Source organism: Mercenaria mercenaria, chromosome 19, assembly GCF_021730395.1.
Source record: "Mercenaria mercenaria strain notata chromosome 19, MADL_Memer_1, whole genome shotgun sequence".
In the NCBI taxonomy this organism is placed as follows: Eukaryota; Metazoa; Mollusca; class Bivalvia; order Venerida; family Veneridae; genus Mercenaria; species Mercenaria mercenaria.
In genome coordinates, this window is record NC_069379.1 from 2,679,597 (window position 1) to 2,706,765 (window position 27,169).

The 27,169-nt window shown below is 34.6% G+C and overlaps 2 protein-coding genes and 2 long non-coding RNA genes across 6 annotated transcripts; 1 reads left to right on the forward strand and 3 right to left on the reverse strand.

The window, feature by feature from the left end:
* Positions 1 to 624: 624 nt before the first annotated feature.
* Positions 625 to 5,265, forward strand: LOC128550931 (uncharacterized). The gene is made up of 2 exons (XR_008368565.1): positions 625 to 1,217; positions 2,374 to 5,265. It is a non-coding gene; the product is annotated as an uncharacterized LOC128550931 (long non-coding RNA).
* A 109-nt stretch (positions 5,266 to 5,374) lies between these two features.
* LOC128551276 (uncharacterized) lies at positions 5,375 to 15,776 on the reverse strand. The gene is made up of 5 exons (XM_053532046.1): positions 15,761 to 15,776; positions 15,237 to 15,305; positions 13,497 to 13,940; positions 12,701 to 12,818; positions 5,375 to 12,340 (listed from the first exon to the last, which is right to left on the reverse strand). Exons 1-5 carry the CDS (start codon positions 15,774 to 15,776, stop codon positions 11,455 to 11,457), a joined length of 1,533 nt encoding a protein of 510 aa, XP_053388021.1. The 3' UTR covers positions 5,375 to 11,454.
* A 64-nt stretch (positions 15,777 to 15,840) lies between these two features.
* Positions 15,841 to 26,544, reverse strand: LOC123541808 (uncharacterized). The gene is made up of 6 exons (XM_053531017.1): positions 26,003 to 26,544; positions 19,236 to 19,502; positions 18,828 to 19,100; positions 17,644 to 18,194; positions 17,060 to 17,230; positions 15,841 to 16,386 (listed from the first exon to the last, which is right to left on the reverse strand). The coding sequence occupies exons 1-6, from the start codon at positions 26,151 to 26,153 to the stop codon at positions 16,213 to 16,215; spliced, it is 1,587 nt and encodes a 528-aa protein (XP_053386992.1). The 5' UTR covers positions 26,154 to 26,544; the 3' UTR covers positions 15,841 to 16,212.
* LOC128550932 (uncharacterized) lies at positions 19,867 to 22,252 on the reverse strand. 3 transcript variants are annotated; one of them, XR_008368568.1, is made up of 3 exons: positions 22,144 to 22,252; positions 21,575 to 21,684; positions 19,867 to 19,928 (listed from the first exon to the last, which is right to left on the reverse strand). It is a non-coding gene; the product is annotated as an uncharacterized LOC128550932 (long non-coding RNA). The 3 variants fall into 3 exon arrangements; XR_008368567.1 differs by lacking the exon at positions 22,144 to 22,252 and adding an exon at positions 21,944 to 22,114; XR_008368566.1 differs by lacking the exon at positions 22,144 to 22,252 and having other exon boundaries at positions 21,575 to 22,126.
* Positions 26,545 to 27,169: the final 625 nt, after the last annotated feature.

Sequence of the window (27,169 nt, forward strand, 5' to 3'; positions counted from 1 at the left end):
AGAATCCATGTAGATTATAAGATTCTTTCACTGGTTATAGGTGCAGATGGAAATTTCCGGCCTCGAGAGTAACTGTTTAGGCGGTAACGAGGTTCCTACCGAGTTACCGCCTAAACAGTTACCCGAGAGCCGGATATTCCCATCTGCACCTATAACCAGTGACAGAATCTTTTTCTTGCATACCGATATCAAGATATAATAATAAAAATAAAATCAGTCGAACGGCTTTCTTTTTAGAACTATTTCTTATAGCAGCGTATTTAAACAAAGCGCGGGAAATCAACGTCCGTAAACAGGAAAGACGTCATGACGTTTCAAAGACAAATAACAATGTTTAGTTCCGGTTTTGTTTTATCAGTTCCAGCGTAACGTTATGAATTTTTGATAAAATAACGTGTTTTGAATCGAGAAATATACTATCAGGAACAAAGAGGAACTGTCAAGGTATTGGATTTTTATTCCGTTTTTCGAAATAAAATATAAATAACTACATAAATCTTCTACATGTATGTAGTTCATAATACGTCATTTAAAGCACGAGAGTCATCTTACACCCCGGGGTGTAAGATGGATTTTTCCAGCACCGGTAAAAATACCGGAAATCCCCGTCTGGTATGCAAGAAAAAATATTTCTTTTCTCAATTCATTGTATAATAGCTAGTGTTCAGGTATTTTTTATTATACTTCTTTACAAGATATATGTGCTGTTATTTGATGCTGGATTGTAAAAAGTTTCTTTCATTATTGTCAAAGTTTAGTTTAAATTGGCTTATTTAATATCATCTTTATACTGATATATGTACTATAATGTTTGATTTATGTATATGTGAACCTAGGGGAAATGGCTTTACATTTTCATCCATTGGATGTTTTTTTGATTATCTTTAGTTAATGTATACTTTGGAGATCCCAAGGGAGGTAATAGTTCACATGCAATGATTGTTATAAGACATTAGAAGCAGGAGTTGCTTCCCTTTATACAGCTTGTGGCTATAGAAGCAGTTTTTACCTAAGTATAAACATCATTATTTATATTGTAATATGTTAGAGTGTCTCTGTTATCATTAAACAAGCATGAAAACTGGTCATTTTGTGGTTTTGTAACAGCATTACTTTTTAAATAATTTTGAAGAAAATTTAAACCATAATTAAATGAAAGTATTCTAGAAATGTAGGGCTGTAAGTTGATTAGGGAAGGGGTGGCCACTCCATTCCAGGTCAAGGCCGTCGCGGGCGGTCCGGCCGGTCCGGCCATGGCCGGACCACTTTTTTAGCCGAGAATGATATCGGTCGTACCAGCTTTTTTATCGCATAAAATTTCAGCTTTTGCTTAGATTAAAAGTGCCGAAATATTGGCTTGCTAATTATCCGCAACGAGCGGTATCTGTCATGATTGCCCGCGGGGTGTGAAAACTTCGGCACACATCGTGTCAAAAGTAACGACCCTGCTTGATTGGATTAATCATAATTAAACACTTATCTGATATATCTTTAATCCGGTATGATCTGTAGGGCGATTTTTTTTATAATCTATAATAATTGCTTTGATGGAAAAAAAAATAGTCGTATGTAAAAAAATTGGAAACAATTGTGTTTTTCTTGGTATAATAAAACAAAACTAACCAAAAGCTAATTTCTTCTAATTATTTTGAATAATCTTAAATAATTGCTTTAAATCAAATAAAATGCCGACGTACATCTCAACTATAAAATAATATAAACTTCGTTTCTATCTACTCTATATTCTGTATGCTTAACTTGTTGCTTTACGTATTGCTGCAAAATGGACCTACCTGAAATTCCAAATCAACCTAAGACATTTAAATTTCCGAAAGGCACCTTTGGTCAGAAAAATCCGGTAAACAGAAGTTTTCAGTCTTCGTGGTTCACCAGTGGATCGTGGTTGCATTACGATGAAACTAATGACCTCACTTATTGTCATGTTTGTATGATTGCTCACATAGACGGCAAGTTGTCAAGTTCGAATCTTGATAAAGCCTTCATTATTAATGCCACCGCCTGATGAGACTCACAGAGAGGTCGAAATAGTTGTTTTCTTTTGTATTGGCTGACACTCAGAAGTGAAATACATCAACATTCATTGGGTAAATGTCGAATATATAGATATCCTTGAAAACTGTTATAAAATTGACTGAAAATCTTAATGAAAACTGCTTTCAAGATGCAAGGAAAACGCACTTACGGGCATCCCAAATCTTAAAATTTTCTCGGGGGAGACCCCCCAAACCCCGCTTACGAAAGGGGGAGACCCCCCTATCCAGCTCTCCCCCTTCTCCTGCCTTCGGCACTCGCGGGACGCCTTCGACATCCCATGGCCGGACCGCTTTTTCGAAGCCGGCGACGGCCCTGCAGGTTATGAAAAAGAATAAGAAAATTAAAAAAATTGTAAAGCACACAAAATTTCATTGAAAGGCAAATATTATTAATTTATATTACTTTTAATACATGTGCTACCATCTAACATGTCATATATTTATGATCTGGGGCAAAATTTGTTAAAATTTTGAGTGTCTGTACATGCTTCTTGGAAGCAAATTTTATAAATTTCTTCTGTACAAGGAAAACAGCATTCTGATAACTTCAGTGCTTTCATGTAATGTTTTTGTTGCTTTGAATTTAACCCTTATCATGCTGGACAGGATCAATTCTGCCTTTGCAACCAGTGTAGATCATGATCAGCCTGCACATCCGTGCAGTCTGATCATGATCTACACTGTTCGCCATTCTGTCAGTATGTTTTTTGGTGATCACCCCTTTTAACAGTTAATAGTACTTTCCAAATTGAAAGATGGATAAGTTCATTATAGAAATTTAGCAGGGTAAGGGTTAAATAGAAGATCAGTTTTCATGGAGGGGATAATCATCAACTCTGCACAAGATACTATATATTTTCATTTATAAGACACACTTGTTTATAAGACGCACCCCAACATCGCATATGCAACCTAGGGTTTCTTTTTCTTTTAATTCTCTTGTAGTACACCCCACTCTTTGAACTGGAAATATGACTGCTAATAATGTGTCTTATAAGTGAAAAAATACAGTACATGCTTCTTTAAGTCAATATAGTTACCCACATTTAGCGCTGAAATAGCGTCATTATATATTGTTTGTATATAGTAAATACTCATTGTACCAAAGCAGATTATTTATTGTTCATTATGTCTCTATTGTTGTTTACATTTCTGTATAAATGTATATTCTCAGCTATTTCCATTTTTATAATTATAATATTTACTACTTTATGTAATTGAACCCGTGTAGATGTAATTTCCCATTAAGCTATATTGATGTATGTCTTATTAAAGATACCCAGGTATTTTTCTGTTATTTCACCAAAATTTAAACACTTATGACAATAGATGATTTATAACTTGAGTGATAAATGGTAATTAATATGTTTACGTATAAAAAAAACAACAGCACAATGATGCATTGTCGCTGTAGTAGATGAATTGATTTTTCTGTACATTAATACAGATTCTGCCCAGCATTGTGGCTGCAAACCAGTCTTGCTGCAGAGAAAAATAGGATTTTATGCATTTTCTCTGAATAGCACTTATTTCTCAAATTAGTTTTTTTTGCATTTTCATATTTAGCTAGAGAAACTTAAGGTCTCATCGGAGTCTTAAATCTTTGCTTTGGTGCTTCTTAATACTGCTGTACATTTACAAAAACGAATTGATTTTATATCCTAGTTTTGTAACATTTATATTGTATAGATTTTGCCTATTGTCAAGGAAGTAAGAAATGGCCTAAAAAAATTATTTCATAAATCCCATTATAGAAACATATTAAGATTATTATATTGTATATTGCAATACAAGATGTAAATGCATTATACAGGTAGGGATCAACCTAATTATCATCCTCAATATCATCGTCATCAGCATCAGTATTATAACCACTATCATCAACATCATTATCATCATCACCATCATCTTTTAAAACATTCAATTGTCAATATTCAGTTTTGAAAATGGCTTGCCCAACTGTGTCGCCTCTATAAATAAAGTCGTTATTATTATTATTATTAATTCAATTGTTATTAATCCAGCATCATTATTAGTCAAATATTATGTTAGAATCCTCATCACATCATCATCACATCACATCATCATCATCAATGTCATCAATTTTATCATTCTGTATGTTGTTGCAAATTGGTATTTCCAGCGTCAATGAGATTAGTTTTGTAAAAGAAATCTTGCCTAGTTGATTGTTGTTAAGAAATGAACCCTAGTACCAACATTCATCATCATCATCATCATCATCATCTTCTTCATCATCATCATTCATGTGATGTTTACTTTTCTGATGGTGCTTAGTGCTGACCAATGGAAATCTCATTTTGCTTTGTTAGTATAGTTAAACATGATAGTTTATATATTTTGTTGTAACTAAATTATCTACGTCATTTTGATGCTATATGATTTGTTGATTAAAAATCTTTCCTATGATTTTATGTCTAATTGAAGGAAGAACCACTCGAAACATTAAATACACTGAAAGATATTTCAAGGTCTGATCATTATTTGAAAATTAATATCAGTGTAAAGTTTCTTTCTCTGCGTCTGAAAATGTTAATACAGATCTTTTTTTTATATTCATAAGGTAAAAGTTATGTGTTTAAAATTAACTTTAAATTTCAGTTTTGCAAGATGTTTAGCTTTATTCAACAGCATAATTTCTTATACTTTTTCTAGTATGTTTGTAACTTTTTTCTTAGAAGTGAATTCTAAATATGCAGTTTTGAAAATGGATCATTTTGTTCTTGAAAAGGAATGATATTTCAAAATATAAACAGATGGGTCATCTTCATGCGACACTTGACAATTTTACAAAGTTTGTTTTTGTTCTTATTTTGTTGAGATCATACTATAGGTTGAAGTTTAAGTAAAGTGTTATCCAGTCATGTTTCTTGCAGAACTGTGTATGCCTGTTGTACACATGTTTATATTGACTGCTTTCGAAACTACAGTCAGATAGCTTGCCGAGCATCATTGACTTGAGCACCAAGGCTCGCTCAAGTAATTTGAATGGTCCTTGACTGTTCCATATAATATTATTTTCCATGTTAGAATTGCTGGACAACTGGATAACTCCCAACATTTTGTGCATCCACTTTGACTTCAGTTGATCTATATTTTACTGTATTTATTATTTTGATACAAACTTTGTTCTTTGTACAAATATTATATGGTTATTTTTGTTCTCTAGATCACATTAAAATCTTTAAATCTATTTCACAGTTACAAAAGTTATTTATTACCTCCCTTTAAGTATCGTATATTAAACTTTATTGGTTATCTCCCCTGTTGTATATTACAAGTGCCTGCTTGAGGTAGACTTCTGCTTTTCTAAGTTTTTTAGCATAACAGTTAAAAAATAACATGTACAAATTGAATAATAAGCCAACTTGTTTGTTACTTTTGCAAAATGTAACTATCATGTATAAAACTCTCTAGATTTTATGATATATAAGCAGAAAACATGACGGATCACAAGTTGTATATTATTATGCTATATGCATGGGACTGCAATAAGAACCCAAAACTTTTTATGTAATTTTTTTATTCAAACTATTTCTAATTTATCGGAAAATTACAAGTATATCTATGAAGAGTGGGGGAATGATACAGTGCAACCTCTCCAGAGCGGTCCTCTCTACAGCAAAAACCTCTCCACAACAACATCATCAAAATTTCCCATAGCTGAAATTTACTATCAATTTAACCTCTATAGAGCAACAACCTCTCAACAGAGGTCAATATCTGCATCTCCCAAAGGGTGTTGCTCTGCAGAGGTTGCACCGTACATGGTTTCTCCATATACATGACCTCTCCATAAGTGTTGAGTTAGATGTAGAGATTGGAAATGATACATGGCCTCTCCATGTTAAGATGGATTTAGAGAGTGGGAATTACACATGACCTCTCCATAAGTGTTGAGATGGATTTAGAGAGGGGGAATGACACATGACCTCTCCATAAGTGTTGAGATGGATTTAGAGAAGGGAAATGAAACATGCCATTTCCATAATTTTTGAGATGAAAATAGAGAGGGGAAATGATACATAAACTCTCATTACTCTTGAAATGTAGGGAAGGAAATGATGCATGAAATTTCCTTAACTTCTGAGATGGGTGTGATGGGAAATGATACATGACCTCTCTATAACTTCTAAGGTGGAAATAGAGAGGGGAAATAATGCATGACAGCTCCTTAACAGTAAAGGTGACTGTTGAGAGCGAAGACGATATTCAATATTGAAATGAATGTAGTAAGAAAAAACGATACATTACATCTCTTTTAACCTTTAGCCTGCTGGTGGCAAGTGTGCTTGCCTTTGCGACCAGTGCAGACCAAGATCAGCCTGCACATCCGTGCAGTCTGATCATGGTCTGCACTGTTCGCTATTCAGTCAGTAAATTTTTAGTGAACACCCCTTTAGATTATAAATGGCACTGTCCAAATTAAGTGACGGACTAGTCCATTGTAGAAATTTAGCAGGGTGAAGGTTAATGTCGGGATGACTTGTTATGGGAAAAATGCTCTCTCAAAGTTGAGACTGATGGTTTGTTGTCTATAATGTCAAGGGAAAATCATTTCTTGATGTCTTAAATTCGGCGATTCGTATAGTGAGAAAAGATACTTGTTATTAGACATTTCTAACGTAAACGTAAATCGGAAACGGATTAATGAATCCGTAAATGTTATTTGCAAATAATGGTCTAAGGGAGATACTATGCATTACTATTGGATGAAATTGTCTCCCATAGACCACAAATTAGCCTAAAATTTTACGGATTCAGTATTCCGTTTCGTAATTACGTTTACGTTAGAAAGGTCTAGTACCGTCACACCGAGATGAATGGAGGAAGGGGAAATGATAAAGACCCCTGCATTTTGCTTATGGTCTCGAAAAGAAAACGGGAAATGGTTTTCAATGATGAGTATAAAATGAGTAACATCTTTCACATTTTGAAAATAACACCCAAGAGAAGTGGAGTAGCTCTTGATGACAAAGTACAAACAAAAACAAGTTGAAAATAGGGGCACCGCCATCGGACGGTCAGTAACTTATATAAAGGAAACTGAGGGTGGAGGCAGTTAAGCGCATTTGGGGCATGCCAACCTGCACTTGTCCACCTTTCAACAAGTTAGACAAAACAGTGTAAACAAGCAAATGACATATTGCCATGCAATACAAAGTCCCCTACTCGAAGGTAAGTAAGTATAACATAACGACCTGATATCTGTCAATGATGAATAAACATTGCACTGTATATACAATATGTTAAAACACAATGTTTGGATTTAAATTTGCATACATAAATATCACCAGTTGTTGATTTCGTACAACACCAGTGAATATAAAAAGTATTTAATTTGAATTTTTATAACATTTCAGTTTGACATTGGAGGGAAATTATGAGAAAAAATAAAGAAATCATCATGTTAAAGGGAAGTAATTCTGAAGAATTACTTAACAAATTTTCTAATTGGGCCTGTAAGATACAGTGATGAGCTTATATTAAATTATTTTACAGACTTGACAAGAAAAGATCAATGTTGATTTGACAGGAAAAGACTTTTGACCTTCAAATGTGACTATGACCTTTAAGTTAGGGGCTTGGTATAGTGCACAACACATTGTCTTATTTTTGGGAACATTTGTGTCTAGTAATATCAAAATCCCTTAATGGATGACAGAGTTACGGACCATACAGGGAAATCCCCATATTGAACTTCGACCTCAGACTGTGACCTTGACCTTAGAGTTAGGGATGTGTATATTTGCACATGACACGTTGTCTCATTATGTGAAACAGTTCTGTCAAATGATATTAAAATCTCTTAATGTAAGACAGATTTATAGATCAGACAGGAAAAAATCTCCATTAACCTTGGACCTCTTAGTGTGACCTTGACATTTGAGATAGGTGTCTTGATTATGCACATGACACATAATCTTATTATCGGGTACATTTGTGCCAAGTAATATCAAAATTCCTTCTCGTGTTATTAAGTTTCAGACCTGACAGTAAAATAGCCTTGTTGACCTTTTGACCTCCAAGTGTGACCTTTGAGTTAGGGGTCCGGGTTTTGCGTATGACACGAAAATTTGTGCCAAGTAATTATAAAATCCTTTGACGAATGTCAGAGTTACAGACCGGACACGAAATTGCAGACGGACGGATGAATAATGGAAGACGGAATGACGGATGAATGGAAATGTGCACTCTATAGTTCCTTGTTTTTAACCAGTAGGGCCCTAATAAATATAACTCCCAGAGAAATGCCCTTACATAAGTGACAAAATACCAGAATATATGAAATAAAACATTTAAAAACAAGAGGGCCATGAAGGCCCTGTATCGCTCACCTGACCTATTGACCTAAAGACCATCAAGATTAACATTCTGACCAAGTTTCATTAAGATATGGTCATAAATGTGGCCTCTAAAGTGTTAAATAGCTATTCCTTTGATTTGACCCTATGACCTAGTTTTTGACCCCACATGACCAAGATTCGAACTTGACCTAAAGATCACCAAGATTAACATTCTGACTAAGTTTCATGAAGATACAGTAATAAATGTGGCCTCTGGAGTGTTAACAAGCTTTTCCTTTGAATGACCTAATGACCTAGGTTTTGACCCCCCTGACCCAGATTTAAACTTGACCTATAGATAATCAAGCTTAACGTTCTGACCAAGTTTCATTAAGATACGGTCATAAATGTGGCCTCTACAGTGTAAACTAGCTTTTCCTTTGATTTGACCCTGTGACCTAGTTTTTGATCCCACATGACCAAAATTCGAACTTGACCTAAAGATCATCAAGATTAACATTCTGACTAAGTTTCATGAAGATACAGTCATAAATGTGGCCTCTAGCATGTTAACAAGCTTTTCCTTTGAACTGACCCAGTGACCTAGTTTTTGAACCCACCTAACCCAGATTTGAACTTGACCTATAGATAATCAAGATTAAAATTCTGACTAAGTTTCATGAATATACAGTCTTAAATGTGGCCTCTACAGTGTTAACAAGTTTTTCCTTTGATTTGACCTGGTGACCTAGTTTTTGACCCCGGATGACCCAATATCAAATTCTTCCAAGACTTTATTGACGGTAACATTCTGGCCAAGTTTTATTAAGATTGGGCCCAAATTGTGACCTCTAGAGTGTTAATAAGCCTTTCCTTTGATTTGACCTGATGACCTAGTTTTTGACCCCTGATAACCCAATATCGAACTCTTCCAAGATTTTATAGAGGGTAACATTCTGATCAAGTTTCATTAAGATTGGGCCAAATATGTGACCTCTAGAGCGTTAACAAGCTTTTCCTTTGATTTGACCTTCTGACCTAGTTTTTGACCCCTGATAACCCAATATCGAACTCGTCCAAGGTTTTATTGAGTGTAACATTCTGACCTAGTTTCATTAAGATTGGGCCAAAATTGTGACATTTAGAGTGTTAACAAGCTTTTCCTTTGATTTGACCTGGTGACCTAGTTTTGATCCCAGATGTCCCGATATACATGTGTCTGACACATGGGTGGACGGATAGCTCAGTGGTTTGCACACTGGCCTTCCAATCCTGAGGTCGGGGGTTCGATCCCCGGCAGCTACTCGGGAATTTTCAGAAACGCTTTTCAGTGTTTCCCACCCAGGGTTAGGGTTAGGGCACTGGGCACGTTAACACTGGGCACGTTAAAGAACCAGGCTGTCTATTCGCAACGAGCTAGGCTAACTTAGCCGGACAAGCCTGTATCTGATTTCTGATCTCTCTATCGTGGGGGCTTTGTCTCACTCTGTCCCTCTGGTCAGATCGCTCTGTGTCTGTACTATTAGAGGATGAATTATGCGCCCTGTGTGGCTGCACTGAACTATATAAAGCGCCTTTGAACGTGAAATTGATCATGAAAAGGGCGCTATATAAATCTGGTATAATAATAATAATAATAATATAGAACTCGTCCACGATTTTATTGAGGGTAACATTCTGACCGAGTTTCATTAAGATTGGGCCCAAATTGTGACCCCTAGAGTGTTAACAGTCAAATTGTTGATGACGACGACGCCGCCGACGCAGACGGACGACGGACACAGGGCGATCACAAAAGCTCACCTTGAGCACTTTATGCTCAGGTGAGCTAATAAGGTCAATCTAAGGTATGATTACATCAATATACTCAACAATGTGTCTGAAGTCAGAGCACCAAGAGATTTACTTTTAACCAAGCAAGCTGCAAGACAAAATTCCACTCCGTCCGTCCGATTTTTCGGAGTCGCATCAGCAATGTGCAATAACAAACATATTACAAATAAAAGTATATTACCAGTAAGTACAGCGTTACATGAGACACTTGTACAAGTTGATATATAATATACATGTACATACATATACAGGTAAAACTAAATATTGATTTACATGAAACCTGGTATTTTCGTTGGTGGGTCTTAAAGGTAAATTTTCACTTGGTCAAATTATATAAAACCTTGCAAGCACCCTAGCTACAGTTTTGACAGTACTACATTTAGCTTGGTGTCAATGTTTTTCTGTATAAACTATTGCTCAAATTATAAATTGGTTCATCTGTAATAAAAATAGACATATAGGTGAAATAAAAGAAGAAAGTACTGGTTAAATCTCTTTAGATCACATTTTCTACTCAACAATGTCCTTTTTCTACAGTTTGACCTTGGCTACTAACCTTATAAATTCCAGATAATCCAGTTTCGATTTTGAGCTAGAATTAATACAAAAAAATATTCTGACTTGAAATACAGCTAAGTTAACAACAGGCAAAAGAAATGTGACCTCTAGAGTGATAACAAGGCAATTGATCATAGCAACTGACGGTGCACGAACAGACGGACAGAGGGCAATCATATGTCAGCTAAAACTGTAAAAACAGTAAAACTCGATCTGATGTTTAAATGTCCGAGACTGTATAAAAAATTTGAGAAGTTTTTGAATATTTTTTTTTGTCGCTAATCCACTATACATCTACGTGTACATCTCTTATACACATTTATAGAACTTCAAAAGAACAGTAACGTTTTGAAGAATACTTAAGCTTTGATTTTGTAATGATAGAATAAAAGAATGGGATTAGCCTTTGTAAATCTTGAAACTAGATTAAGAAAAACGCGCTGATAAAACACAGATAGTATGTTGACTAGACGTTGTTGAACAATGCTTAAAAAGTTGTTGTATCTTGACTTATCTGTATTTCAAATCTAAAACTCTTTAAGTCATTTTACTCAAGGTTAGATAAATGCACACTCATTAAAAATGAAAAAGCTTAACGTTTACTATTTTATCTATATCCATAGCTTGGATAAACGAGTCTCTTTTCCACATTGTATATCTACTTTATTGTTATAAACATCATGATTTGTTCTGTTCTGTACCTGTTAGCTATAAACAATGACATTGTCACTATGACGAAGCCCAATTATCAGTCCAGAGTCATGCCTATTAAAGCACAACGACTGGATGTTATCCGTTACTCTAGTAATAACCCGAACCCTAACCCCAATCCTAACCCTAACCCTATCTGTCCCAAGTATCCGGTCTCCCCCAATGCCAACCTGAAGCACACTGTGTGAACCTGATTTACTACCTACAAGCACGGTACCATTACCAAAAACACATACACTTTTTGCACAAGGTAAAATGTCACTTTTAAGAGTACATAAATGTTGTCCCTTGTTGTTTATTGTTACAAGTCCTCCCTCGGTAGCTGCGATATAAATCTTTTCCCCATCGCCGCTGACGGCAATATGTTGAAACAAGAAGTTTTGTTGTTCGCGTTTGTAGAGTTCGCGTTTATTTCCCCACTCTGTACTATAGGAGTACACTTTGCTACCATCGGTGACATAGAGTATTCCACCATAGCAAGCAAGACCAAAACATTCATGGTCAAATTTTTCTTCGTGATCAAGCTCCATGTCACCCGATGCATTTACAAACAGAATACGGGAGTTACACATACTGATTGCAACTCGTTCGTTACCTATATAACATACGTCATATAAGCTTTTTCCTGTTTTCAGGTCTGGATCAGGAAGATCGCAGTGGCTAACTAGCTTGTACCCGTTACTGAGTTTTTTAAGTCTTCCATTTCCGTTATCAAGCAGGATGATGCTCCCGTCAGGCATCACACAGGAACCGTGTATATTTGAATGATAAGCATCCATCTCGAGCCTTACATTGTGCTCTACCTTTTGGCGTTTATCTGTCAATGATTTCCTTTTTGTCTCTTTGTCTCCTTCGAATGGCATTAGTTCAATGCATGACCTTAAAATGTACCAAAAATAATAATTTGGAGACTTTAAAATGTACAAAAAAAGATAATAATTTTGAGAAGAAATCTTATATGGCTCTATAACTGTAATCCCTTTCTAGTCCTCTTTTTTGAAGTGTCTAGAATAAACGAAAAAGAAATCAAAATTTAACAAATTGAATATTAATCTTGTCCGTTTATCTATTCAAAATAGTTCCAATCGTTCGACTACAAAACATACTTATCAGTCACATAGAGTGCATCTCAGACCATTCTAGCAATAAAGCTATTGTGATATCATAAACATCCGTCTGCATCAATGTAACCCGAAGAAAGTGGGATATATGCATCTGTACAAATGCAAGAAAACTTACTTATGCTCCACCTCCTTACATCGTTTGCAGCAAAATGCGTTTTCCTCTTGGCAATACCACTTAATTTTCATGCCTTGATGCTTGGCGCACGTACGATCATCACTCCTGCTACTAAATTCTACATGGAGGAAGTATACAAGGAGAAAGTACTGTAAACTGTTATACCAATGTAATTTTCAAGTGAACGAAATATTTCTCAATATTCTACTTTGTAGGGAGTTTTGTTGTTTTATTTCAGAACTATTTTCCTTACTGTAGTAATAGAGAAAATGTTCACTTTCTTATCAACAATCTGTCAAAAACTGAAATTAAATATTCAAAATATACAAATGAAGTAAAACCTCCCCTACCCCCTCCTTTAGAGCGATTCGAAAGTTCATTTAACATAAAATTCCTAGGTAAAAATCAACACTTAATAAGAAGTTTCATCAAACCACAACGTTCTGCGTCAGAACATGCCAGACTAGTTTGTAATCAGACCCTATGTTTTATTCACAGGAGATAACTCCCGAGACTAAACAAATTTCGTTTCATTATGTCCCTTTATTCTAAAAAAAAAAACCATAAATATTATCAGAGCCAAGACTTATGAAGTCAGAATATATTAAAGAATTTTTTTCTCTAAAGAAAAAAAATTATCTAGTTGGTAGCCAGACTAATGCCAGAAATACACAAAGACAGAGGACCGAAACGAAATAATATATATGTTTTGCCAGCACATTCTTATTTTTGTAAAAACAAATGAATATTGAAAATATTATTACATTCATACTTGTCGTAACAAATTCATACATACCGAGTCGCTTTCTGATAGCATTTAAGCATTCTGGAGTGCAGCTTAAACCAATATCGTATATGTGCCACTTGCCGTAAGTGTTTAAACTGTCTCGTAATCCCAATACTTCTTCTTTGATTCCACCGCTGATGAGCATTTTCAAAAGATTTTCCACTGCATCAGAAGAAAAACAATTTATCTTTATCACTGCAGACGACTTTCTTTGGACGACAACACATATCTTCGTGTCTTCAATAACATTAACGTAACCCATAATCTGGAGTACAGAATGACATACTTGTTTCCATGAGGGATCATTTGATTCATCGGGCATTGTCGACGTGTCATAATCAGTTTCAACTTCCTTCTTGAGGATGGAAAATATGCATCCACTTGCTGTTGACTCAGTTGCTTCACCTTTTGAAAACTCGTGTACTTGCAAACATAACTCGACAACTAATGGTGCTATAAAACAACGAGACAAAATAAATCAAAAGCTTTAGTTTAACAAACATGCAGTCATAAAACTCTAACAGAAAATTATATACATTTTGAATAATATCCTTTAGGAATCGGAAGAACAAAATTTACACACAAGGTCTTTCACTGTAAATAAGAACAGGAAATATTTTTTTCCAAGACATTGAGCTTTTTTAAATCTTTCAGATGCCATTGAACACTGCCTGTCATTAATTGTACGAGTATACACACTGATTTAGTGTTAACTAGATAGCTCTGGTTTTCAGGAGATTATTGCAAAAAGAAAACGAAACAAACTTGCATAACAAAAGAACCTCAGAATGTCAGCTGCAGTCAGTATAGTTAGTAAGTGTATACAATAAAACAAATCGAGATGAAAAAATTACTGTCCTGTCTACTATGCCCGAAATTCAGGTACGGGGTGTTTCGTAATATCTGTCAAAAGAAATTGCTGTAGGATCATTAATTTTCTCTGTGTAATAAATATCAGACCATCAGTTTGAAGTGTATAAATGATACTTTTTTTACCAAAGTAAAAATGTTCGAAGACGTTGACGTCATGACATCATCGATGACGTCTTTTCCTATGGACTTGTTTCCAAGATGTACACGAAAATGTGTTGGCAAACGTGCTGGACAGATTGTATGAAAACGTTTAATCTGACCAAGAAAAAAGATCTAAAAATGGGTATTTGACGACACAAAACCGTTTTCATTTTGATACACATTTTTGTACCAACACTGACAACTTGTTACAAAAATGAAGCTAGCTGAAGTGGAAGAAAAGAATAGTTTAGCTATTTCAATATTTCTAATAATACAAAAGTAACGGTTGCAGAAATTTTAAAGCCTCAGGTTTAAGATGAAAGTAATCGAAATTTTCATATTTTGAGAAAACAGATAGGAAATGTTGAAACTACACAAATCACTTTAATGGCATAAAAGAGGTTTAAACGGGAGCGTAAGGGCACTGCAAATTTCATGAAATCTCATGAACAGACTCAATCAAACTGAGTTTGCTATCATTTTTCTTGGTTACGTTTTCTGCTTCCAAAGGATCTTAATCGGATTTTAATACATAAGAAAATTTATTCCATTCATTCATTTGCTCAGTCAGCGCCTATACGCTTGCCATAGACTGGCATCAGTCGTTAGAGTCCTTTAAAACAAATATCACTGCTTTATAATTGGACGGACCGTCAGGTGTGGTAACTGGTAACTAGAGTCATGGGTTGGAACATTAAAATATACTTTACTGAAAACAATAGAAAAAAATCATACCTTCCTTTTCTGTTATAGTTTTCCTTCCTTTCTGTATATCAAACAGTAATTTGACCTCCCTCCTTGTCCCTGAAACATATACCAAACATGACATTTCATACATATAATTTTATTCCATAGGATTTCTGTAACTACGAAAGAAACCATTGATATCTGAACAGTTGTCTTTTCGGTTTCTGTTTGATCGTATATAAAACATTCTTGTTGCAGAATCGTTTCAATGTGTATTCATATAGCGTCCCAAACCCCTCCCCCTCAAATAATAAAAGAATAGTTTACAGAGATTTATTTATGCTTTAAGCGGATAACAGAAATTGGTTTCTGACTAACAGAATATTGTTCATGCTGATTAATTTTTGTCATGTCTATATGATTTATAAAATCTCTAGTGTCATTAGGCCATTATAAATTAATTGTTTGATTATATAGGTTGCCAAAAATAGAACATCGGTAACAACTACATATATGTGTTGATTACGTAAGGCTAGTACATTATTGTATAATAAAAGTAACTTTATACGTACGTTTCAATTTTTCCATCTGAAATTACAGGTAACTAATTATCAATTTCTGATTAATTCACCTGCTATTTGAGAGCCGGACTACCATTGTTAATTTAGTAATTAAAATAAATTCTTAATATTTTCAACTTTTTAAAGCAGATCATATTCATTTCACAAACATTCTTTGATTTTGTACTTAAAATTGCCAATACAGAATACAAAAATGAAAAGAAATGATATTTTCATTCGAAGTACTGTGAAATCATTAATTTTCGTGGGGGACTAATTTTCGTTGATTTCGTGGTAGCGTTAATCCACGAAATTAGGTCCAACGAACAAATAAAATTTCCATTCATTTTATCTTCGAAAGATGAAATCCACGAATTCATATCCCCACGAAATTGCTGTTTTGTCGAAAACCACGAAATTTCATGCCCACGAAATTAAATGATTTTACAGTATCTGATTTAAGCTTATTCCTTCACTTGAAATAACAAAAAAAGAAAATCATTTATAAAAAATAATACCTCTGCGTACAACATTTTTTGGCAGATATCCGCTTCTTCGGTCATTGCATGCTGTCGAAAATTTTGTTCAAGCTGTTCAATGTCTTTAGATATATTTATATCTATTTGATTTCCCTGTAGCTAAAAAGCAAATGTCAACTTTCAGGTGGTTTCTTTCTTTATAATAATAATAATAATAATAATAATAATAATACACAATGCAATAATAATGATGATGATAATAATTAGAATAATAATAATAATAATGGTGATAACAATGATAATAACAATCATAATAATAAATCAATCAATAGATAAATAAATAAGACTATTTAACGACGATAATCTATTTTCCCATCATTTTCAAGGCTGAAGAAAAGTATGGCATGACTTGTTCTACCTCACAACTATCTCTGAAAATAAATGGTCACTAAAACACATCAATCAGTATGATAAATATGGAGACTCGGCTGTCACCTTCAACCCATTTCCCATCCACAATATATCAGTTCCGTGAATAATAACTGACAAACATAATAATTAATAATGTTGTAATACTCCAACACTGCTTCAGACCTCGTCAGTAAACATACATACACAGATTTTGAAAATATATATGTAAAAGTAGTCAATAAACATACTCACGCATTACAAAACATTAATCAGAAATATTATTGTCTGACATGGTTTTAACTAGTTGCTTACAGATTAAGATATTTATTGAAAGTTTTCATATGAAAAGAACAAAAGAGAGTAGAACAATTATAGATAAAGACTGAATGCTGTTGTGAACATATATGTATAAAACCGCTACATTTTCCAAAAGTTGAAGGGCATTTTCTAACGCATCGGTCTGAGATGTCATTAGATCCGAAGTGTCTTCGATCTTCAACGCTTTCTTGAATACTTCTATATACTCATTTAATTCGTCTTCTTTAAGCACATAATTTGAGTTGTGTAGTAATTCATTGCGTGCTTTTCTGGCCTGTAACAAAATGTTTTGTGTTGTTTTTTTTCATTGATAGGTGAGAGGATGATCTACGAAAGCAATACATTTTTATCAATCTGATTTAATAGTCAGCAAATCTACTCCAGTGATTTACATTAATAAAACTGATAACAATTACTGTAATACTGATTGTATTGTGATTGCGAAAGGTAATAGATTGAAAATGCGTGCATTAAAAACAACTTTCCTAAATGCAGTATTGGTATCCAAATGTAAAAGAGATATTGACAAGTGAGTAACTCAAGCCAGTTGCATATATATTAGGGGGAAGATGCCTATTATTTTCTAGTTCCCTGAAGCAGTAGCAAAATCACGTATTGAACACTTTGCTGATATTGTCGCAAAAAAAAAAACTCGACATAGTTTGTATACATATTGTGTTTCATTACCTCTTCTATATCCTTAAGGGAGACATATTTGGAACAGTTCATATTGTTCGCGAATATGCTCAGTAAGCCACTGCAGTCGATCTCTTTAGCTGATGACTTGCCTACGTATCCTTCAGTATTGATGTATGTAGTCGCAATGCTCCAGGGACTGGTGCTCCAGTTTTCAATCTGTGTATTCTTCAGTGTAGGTTCACCAAACTGATGGTCACTCACTATCTGATTGTACATGAACCCGCAAAATCCATCACTGGGACATTCTCTTCCATTACGGTTTGTACAGAAACATTTATATTTTCTCTCAGTTCTTTGACATTTACTCTTTGGGTGCGGAATAAAGTTTTCATTGTTGCATTTTTTACAATGTTTGAAATTATAATCAGTACCAGCTTCAGCTTTCTTCAAAAGTTCTTTATGTCGCTTCTCAACTAACGGTTCCAAAAGACCCTCGAGACCTACTTTCAAGTACTTTAAGCCTAGAGCACCCCTAACCCAATTTCTGTAGAGATCATTTTTGAGCTGTTGTTTATGTCTTTGTGAGATGTCATATTTTCCTGAAATAAAAAAATACAGTTTACTATTTAGTAAATATACAACTCCTGTTTCAATAAAGAGTTAAAAAATATGATGTCTGCTTTTTAATCTTTTAAACTTTTGTCTTTTGGCAGTTTCTGTGACGTGCAGGTTCGATAACTTCAGATCGTCACTCTAAAATCGGGTTTGTTTAGTTCCGCAAGGTTCTTTTTCATCCGGGGCTAGATGGCGAGGGCGGAAGGTTGCATTTCCACTACCGCCCATGAAGCTCAATTAAAGCTAGCCTGCAACATTTTCATTAATGTCGTGTTGGAATTTCTATTTTATTGGTCTGTCATTTTTTTGTGTAATCAAGACAATTTATCCCAATTAAGTGTGCCTTCTATACCCCCTCAAGAACTATTTGAAAGTGGTTCATCCTTCACCTACGACCGAGGAGCAAAGGGCGACACTTAACATTTAAATACCTTAACTCTCTGAACCCCTTTTGTTTTATTTTCTGTGACATAATTTCTACCGCTGTACATATTACTTTTTTCAGCATCGACACATCAGTTATGACATACACTGCCTTAGGACGATAAATACAAGTACTTTAAACATTAAAGTGCGTCTTTATATATTATGTAATTTGTATTCTAGTATTATCTTACCTTCCACGGAAACGTATGTTGTCGATGTAACTGTACCAAAGACAATCACATAGTGCCCAGTATCTTCTAACCGAACGTTTCGAATGGTGAGTTTATGTTCCATTCCCTCTGAAGACGCACTTATACGAGGCTCCTTAGGAACATTTTTATTGTTGTGTTGCCATGTTGGTTTCTGTCCTGGCATGTTTACTATACAGATCAAAGAAATTTCCATTTGCTCCTTGACAACTTTTTGTACTACATGTAGCTTGGTCGTCACCTTCAGAGGTTGTTCTGTTGAATTGGAAGAGAGAAAAGCCAGGTCGGATTACATAACAAAGTGAAAGACATAAACAGAAGTCCATGACGGAAAGAAAAACAGAACTGAAAAAATAGTTGCTGATAGACAAATAAGATATTCGTACGTACCTGTAACTGTGAGACTAGCTGATGTTTTAGCACCTTCACACATGCATGAATATTTTCCAGCGTCTTCTTCAGTGACATTGGATATAACTAACCAGTTACTGGTAGAATCTGTTACGAACTTGAGGGTTTCTGACTTTGTAAGAAGTTTGTTGTCTTTTATCCAGAGGACTGGTTTAACATCTCTACTGAGCTTACAAACGAGGACAGCGGAATCGCCAACATTGACATATGTATCGGAGTATGTTTCAATGAATTGCACCGGTGGGTCTGTAATACATGAAAAATAACTTTATTAACTAATATTTTATGTATAAACCTGTAACTGGGAAACAACTAAAACGAATCATTACTACAAAGAATTAGAATTAAGTTTCGATTACAAATGTCCATTTTGTTTGTTTCGGGTTAAGCTACAGTCACACATACGGATATGTCCGTGCGTTGAGGTACGGTGCGGGTGTGACTGATCTGTAGGGGAGGGGACACGGATAAGTACGGAGCAGTACGTCTTAGTACGGGAAAAATGGTGAGAAACGGGGAACAAAAAGATACAGGACGCGAATAAGTACGGATAGGTACGGCGTACTAAGTAGAACTACGTTTAGGTAGCAGATGGCGGTTTTTTCTAGTACTTCAGACTTCCGAGCGATGTGGCCAAGTCAGACGGCTTCCGATATCTTACGAGATGCAGACCTGAAAATAAAAAGATACCGGTTTACATCTTACTTGAAGAAGAAATAAAATACATAGTAAACTTCATACAAAGCATAGATTTTTAAATCCACAAGCCACCTGAAAGATAATTTCAGCCCGCGAAAATACATGACATTTCAGCCCAAATTAGCCATATCTCCAACTGGCCTTAAAATGTTAGGGGAATGGATAGAGACAAATGGCCACTTGCATTCTGTACTCAGTTTCAAGTATTACTTGCAGAGCTGGACAAAAATACCTGTCAACCGATTACTTTTTTCACTATTTTCAACTGTGTGAGGCCTATAAGACATTTGACAGTTCACGAGACGCTCAATGCTGATAGTGGCATATATGCATTTCAAGCAGTTATATGAAAATGATGCCATCAAGCTTACATTCGCATCTGCCAGAATTTCTGCAACATACCATTCTTAAACTTGTTAATCACAAACTCACATCAACAAATATTTCAAACATCAAAACTGCCTTCACTTCAAGGTTTTATCTCTAATGACAGATTTTGACCCTGGCCAATTCGAATCTGTGGCTGGAAACTACCAACTGCTACCTTAAGGACCAAGACATGCATCTCCATGGACTGTCTGGCACCTGATTCTAAGAAAATGATCTATGACAAATAAAATCTTACCAATATTTAAACAATGCTTTGTTCTTCTTGCAAATTGCACATGTCCAAACAATGTCTACAATATTGTGGATTTGGCCCCATTTTACACACATATTTCTTACTGCATCTATCTTTCTGACATTAAAAAAAGACTTACCTACTATTACATGATGGCCATAAATGTACTGTATTAGCATTGTGCACAGCCCTGCATACTTGAGGAACAGAATTAAAAGCAGCACAGCTTACTTACCCAAGACTAACTGTACTTCAAATCCGCAAGCTCAGGAAAAGCCGCCCCTGTTTACAAGTACTTTTTCATATTACCTTACATACAGTAAGTATAAAATAGCTTTAAATAAATATTTTACAATGCACTTTTGTTGTTGTTGTTGTTTTTGTTGTTGTTGTTGTTGTTGTTGTTGTTGTTGTTGCCAAACTTACCTATTTTAACGAATTCGAGCAATCTCCCAGTACATCTCCGAGAAACCGTATCTTCTCTTAATTAAAAACAAATATCTGCAAATGTTCCCTCACTCCAGGACCTTAAATGCACCCAAGATGTATCCACTCTCTACACGTTTCTTCTGTCGTCATGTCCTGACACCGATAAAGCCACAATACGAAATTTGTAAGAACTAAATCATACCTGCCACTCGAGAAATATCTTCGAAAGAAATATCACCACAGAATCCAGTTCCGAGCCTTGTGAAACAGCCATGTGTTTACAAAATGCCAAAAAGTTGCACCTATATTTCCTTTAAATAGTCCTTCTTCCTTTAAATTTGATATAAACTACAAAAGAAATGTGTTTCCCGCTAGAAATTTTAAGAAAACCCTACACTACAAACAAAAATAAGATTTACTTACCCGGTAAAATCAGAGTTACCTCCCCTTAACTTCTACCATATCAAACAACATCTGTCTATGTTATGAATCCATTCAGCTCGGATTTTTAAATAACACATACTGGAGAGCTTGAACAACACAAAAGAAAGCATGAAATAGTACTTACAAAAATTGACAAATGTCTTAAGGTAGCAGATGGCGGTTTTTTCTAGTACTTCAGACTTCCGAGCGATGTGGCCAAGTCAGACGGCTTCCGATATCTTACGAGATGCAGACCTGAAAATAAAAAGATACCGGTTTACATCTTACTTGAAGAAGAAATAAAATACATAGTAAACTTCATACAAAGCATAGATTTTTAAATCCACAAGCCACCTGAAAGATAATTTCAGCCCGCGAAAATACATGACATTTCAGCCCAAATTAGCCATATCTCCAACTGGCCTTAAAATGTTAGGGGAATGGATAGAGACAAATGGCCACTTGCATTCTGTACTCAGTTTCAAGTATTACTTGCAGAGCTGGACAAAAATACCTGTCAACCGATTACTTTTTTCACTATTTTCAACTGTGTGAGGCCTATAAGACATTTGACAGTTCACGAGACGCTCAATGCTGATAGTGGCATATATGCATTTCAAGCAGTTATATGAAAATGATGCCATCAAGCTTACATTCGCATCTGCCAGAATTTCTGCAACATACCATTCTTAAACTTGTTAATCACAAACTCACATCAACAAATATTTCAAACATCAAAACTGCCTTCACTTCAAGGTTTTATCTCTAATGACAGATTTTGACCCTGGCCAATTCGAATCTGTGGCTGGAAACTACCAACTGCTACCTTAACTGCGCCTGACAACTTGCCCAGCGCGTTGACGGATCTGCAGTAAACTACGTTTAAGCTACGGATCAATACGCATGACTACGTTCGCATTAAGGTTTAGTAACGGTCGGTAAGTTTCATATAAAAAGGCCAGGTGTAGCCAGCGTTTTCATTACGATTATCTTTTACATCATGTCAAACTACGGCAAGGTACGTTTCAGTACGGATAACTACGTTAAGTCATGAGGAAGAATTGACCTCATGACCGATATTGCAGAAAATCGATATCAGGGGAGACAACAGCTATTTGGTATTGGTAACATATATTGGTAACAGGTGACCGGTATTGCGATGTCGATATCTACTGCCTCCGGGTATTGTCACCTGGATGTTTATTTCAATATCAAGTGTAATAAAAGAGAAGGTTTTTCATAAGATAATTAAACAAGCTTGAATTATCACTGGAGTTACAAATTATGGAAAAGGGATTTTTCATTAGAAATAAAAGAAGTCATTTTTATCAAATGAATGTTTAATATGTAATTTTCTGAACCATAGCATTTTTAACATGTTATTTTATAATAATTAAATTAATTTTTATCAATAGACCATATCTATCAGCAATAAAAACCATATTTTCATATAAAATTATTTTCATACATATTCTTATATAAGAAGAATGTATATTTTAACATGTTTTCGAAAAACAATGTAACAAATCGGCTGAACATTGCTATCTGTAAACCATTTAGATTCAAGTTAAAGGCAAATATCGATGAAGTCTTTTATTTATTTATTTTTTTCATTTTCAACCAAATCTGAAATGTAAATGACCCTTAATCTCTAGAAAAAAGGAGGTTCGTACCCATAGACACATCCTTTTTATTTATATAGCACTAGCATTGATATTTTTACGGCGTCTCCCATCTATAAAATATGCTGTCGTTGAAAAATAAAATCTGACATATATATTTAAGAAATATGATCTGATTTTACATTGTTTTAAATAACGCTGTCTTTAAGTATAATATGTGTAAAAGACCTAGGTACCACCGCCGCCCCCCCCCCACCCCCCTCCCACACACACACACACCCAACAAATTTTATCCGATTTTATAACTTTTACGGCCATAACACATTCTTGTCCCCCAACAAATTTTATCCGATTTTATAACTTTTACGGCCATAACACATTCTTGTCCAAAAAAAGGAAAACAAAGAAAAATATCAAACAGGGAAGTCACAAAATACTAATAAACTTGACGAATATATTTTAAAATTGTCTGATTGATATGTATTATACCTGCTGCCACTACCACGTCCATTCTTATGTCACAAAAATACATACACGTAAGTTATTTTGTTGTTTGTTTTTTTTTTAAACAGCTGTTTACAATTTATAATTACACAGGTGTAGATTTTGAATTATTTTAATCTGAAATGGTTGAACATCACACGTATTTCAATTCAGTAATTCTTAACATATAGACAAAATAGGAAGTTTAATGAATCGAAAATTATGGTATGTTTGTAAAATTTTTTTTAAAAAAAAAAAGATAGTGGCAATCAGCGTGGTACAGGTATTTTGCCGTATTCAGGCAGACATTATTCATTTTAATATAACTACACATATTCCACCAATATATGAAAACTGTTTGCAAAATAAAAAATATGCAAAAGATTAAAATCGCATGATAATTTTACCTTGTAATTACAAAACAAATACCCGTATTAAATTCAAAACGCAATTATAGCCTTATCAGTATTATAAACGTCTGTGTTGTTTTAACGTTCCTTATTTAGAGGTAATTGGCAAGTTTTATTACAGGTCCAATAAAAAGGATTTATGCGTGATGCATACAACATTTTATTACTTCTATATAGAAATTTGTTTCATGTAAAATTATCTTGAATTGAACATGTACAATAAATTATGAAAGTAAGTTAATCACGACGACATTTATGATAACTGAAAAGATCATGAAACCAGGTAAAATGTTCACGAAAACAAAAATATATCATTAAGATACTGAAGTAAAATTCAATTCTGTTTTAAATGCAGATATTATTTACATTGCAAAAACATTCTTGTACACAAAAAAAAAATGCTCCGGACATATTTTCCTGCTTTAATTTGATCAAGGCGGACCTTGAAATTTATTTACTCAAATTTATTAAGAAAAATATATACAAAAAATTCTGTATTTTACTTTTTTACGACAGTTTGCATTTGTGATCCAAGGGTCGATAGGAAAGCTATCTCTTTTAATGTTTAATTGACATAATTGGCGTAACTGACACTTGATATTTAAATGTATATGAAATAAGGTGAGAACAACAACATAAGAAGAAATGCGCATCTCTTTCTTTTTAGAACCGAAATATTAAAATGCAATATTTATCTTATATTGTTTTTGTGATATTAACACAAAATGAATTACTCGCGAAGTAAAATTACATTAAATGATTAAATCATTACTTTAACCTTTTGATCACAATACCGCATGTTCACGCGTCTGCTTATGACGCTACAACAACAACTTCGCGCTGAAGTTAATTTTTCTTCGAAATTAGTGGAAATAAACCGTCTGAGAACGAATCAATTTTTTATTTCACAAAAATGAAATAAATATCATTCAAAAGATAAATTCAATGAGAGTAGGAAAGTTCTTGCACCTAAGCTTTCATATCAATGGTTTTATACAAAAAAATGCTTTGAAGAAACGCATGTATGAGATTTTTGCACATTTTATATGGAAACAAAGGGAAAAAATGACGAAATGATGGCATCAAACTTCATGCGAAGAACGAATCAAAAATTAAGATAAAATTTAATTAAAAAAAACCTTGTGATGAATCAAATGTTGAACTTTGGTAATATGTTTGCACCTAAGGTTTCTTATTTTTAGTAATTTTGTTATTAAGTAAAATGTGTACATGCCCTTCTTATTTCTATATAGAAAATCTGACCGCTATCGATTATTGGCCGGAGGAATATTCTTCGGTATGACGTTAAACTACGGATGAATAAGTTTCGACCAAGTTGGACTAAGTCACGCTCAAATGGCCACGGATCGCTCAAACTTTTGTGCGTGTTCAAAAGTTGGAGAAACTTGCAAGTTTGGAGTACGTCTTGAAAACGTTTTGTCCAAGTGTTAATACGGATTGATACGGATTACTACTTTGAGGTACGGCTCAGGTACGGGTCGATGCGGATTACTACGTTTCTATCCGTGGCTGAACGTAGCTATCCGCGCCGTATGTATGACTGGGGTATTAAACGCCGACTTTAATAGCAATTCAGTTATATAACGGCGGGCAGATTTAACAAGTGCTCCTGGATTCTGTACCAGTACAAACCGGTTGTCCGCGAATGATTGCAGACACAATGTGTTCATGTTATAATCTAAATAGATACCATACAGTCATATACCATGAGTGTTTCGTTAGGTTTTAAACAAACAATACCTGTTAGCGCAAGTCATCCGTAAGATAAAGCATTTTATCAGTTGCCGGTCGATAGTACTCAAATTACCTCAAAGGTAAAACAAACATTTTTGGGGGTTATAACGTAGAACACAAAGCAATTAATACTTAAAATGGTATAATACAATGCTACACGAGATCTCGTCCCACATGCAGACCTTGGTAGTTTCAGCACCTATAACAATTTTTGTCCAACTGCCCAAATCACATGAACACGGATGATAAACATTGAGGTTGATACTAAAATACTAATCAGTAAGTGCAAGAAGATGTACATACCATGTCGTTCCTTTTCGCTAAGTGTACATTCTACCACATTCGGAAATATTTTGTTTGCGATTTCTATATGAGCACTGACATTCACTGCCTGTTCCAGTTCTTCTTTCAGTTCTGAATCTATTTTGATATCCTCTCCTAAAGAGAACATCATCCGTGTGCATCTATATCTGCTTGAGTCTTCAATGTCTTCGATTATTTCAAAGAGTACATCATGTAGCGGATTCCATTTGCTTTCGAAGACGTGGAAGTTCAGAGATTTGGACTGAGCGAAGGTGTGCAAGTCATCTATTTGGTCGCTAATGCTAATGATTCCTTTACGATCACGTCTACTTAATGTCTTGAATTTTAATAGTTCAGAACAAAACTTGCCCACTTTCCATGACTCAACACCAGTGTAGGATCTATCTCTGCGTTTTGCTGTTTCTCTGTCTAACACGCCTCTTAATGCTAAAGGTGCTACATATTCCAGAAGTAAAATGTATTTCAAATATAGCTCATGTCCCCTTGTAAGGTTTTCTTCATTCTAAACAAAGGAAATCAATATTGCAAATACATTCGTAATATAAGGGGATTATTGCAACAGTAGCTCTCGGTCTGGAATACTGTACTCGGCTCAGGTCTGATTGCAGAAGGCGCGCAAGTTCCGAATGTGATTCATTTCGAGCCGAATACAAAGTCCCAGATCTAGCTACTTTTGCAATGACCCTTTCATTCTAAACGTCCACCTTTTTGTTTGTTTGTTTTTGACCAATGAATATCAACCAAAATCATCACGGTTTATCGATGCTTAAATAGAACTAATTGGGCTTTAGTCTAACTACTTATAAAAGTAACTTGATTAATGGAAGTAGTACGGTACATCCAATATACGGGATTTGTTTTCCGTCTGTTCGTATTTGCTTACGAAATACAAGCCACATTTTCAGAGAATTTTTACAGGTATATAATAACTTCCTTAATTAGTATTTTGTTTATAATCATAAGACGTTATATGATAAACTGATTTGTTTTTATATAATCAAGATTATCGGATGACAAATGTAACTGAGAGCTGTTGTAACAAACTTGATTTATCATTGGAGTTGATATAAAGCTAAATAATATTACGTAATTTTGATGTCGTTTTAAATGTAGTCAAATTGATGAGGATGTTATACAATTGAAGTA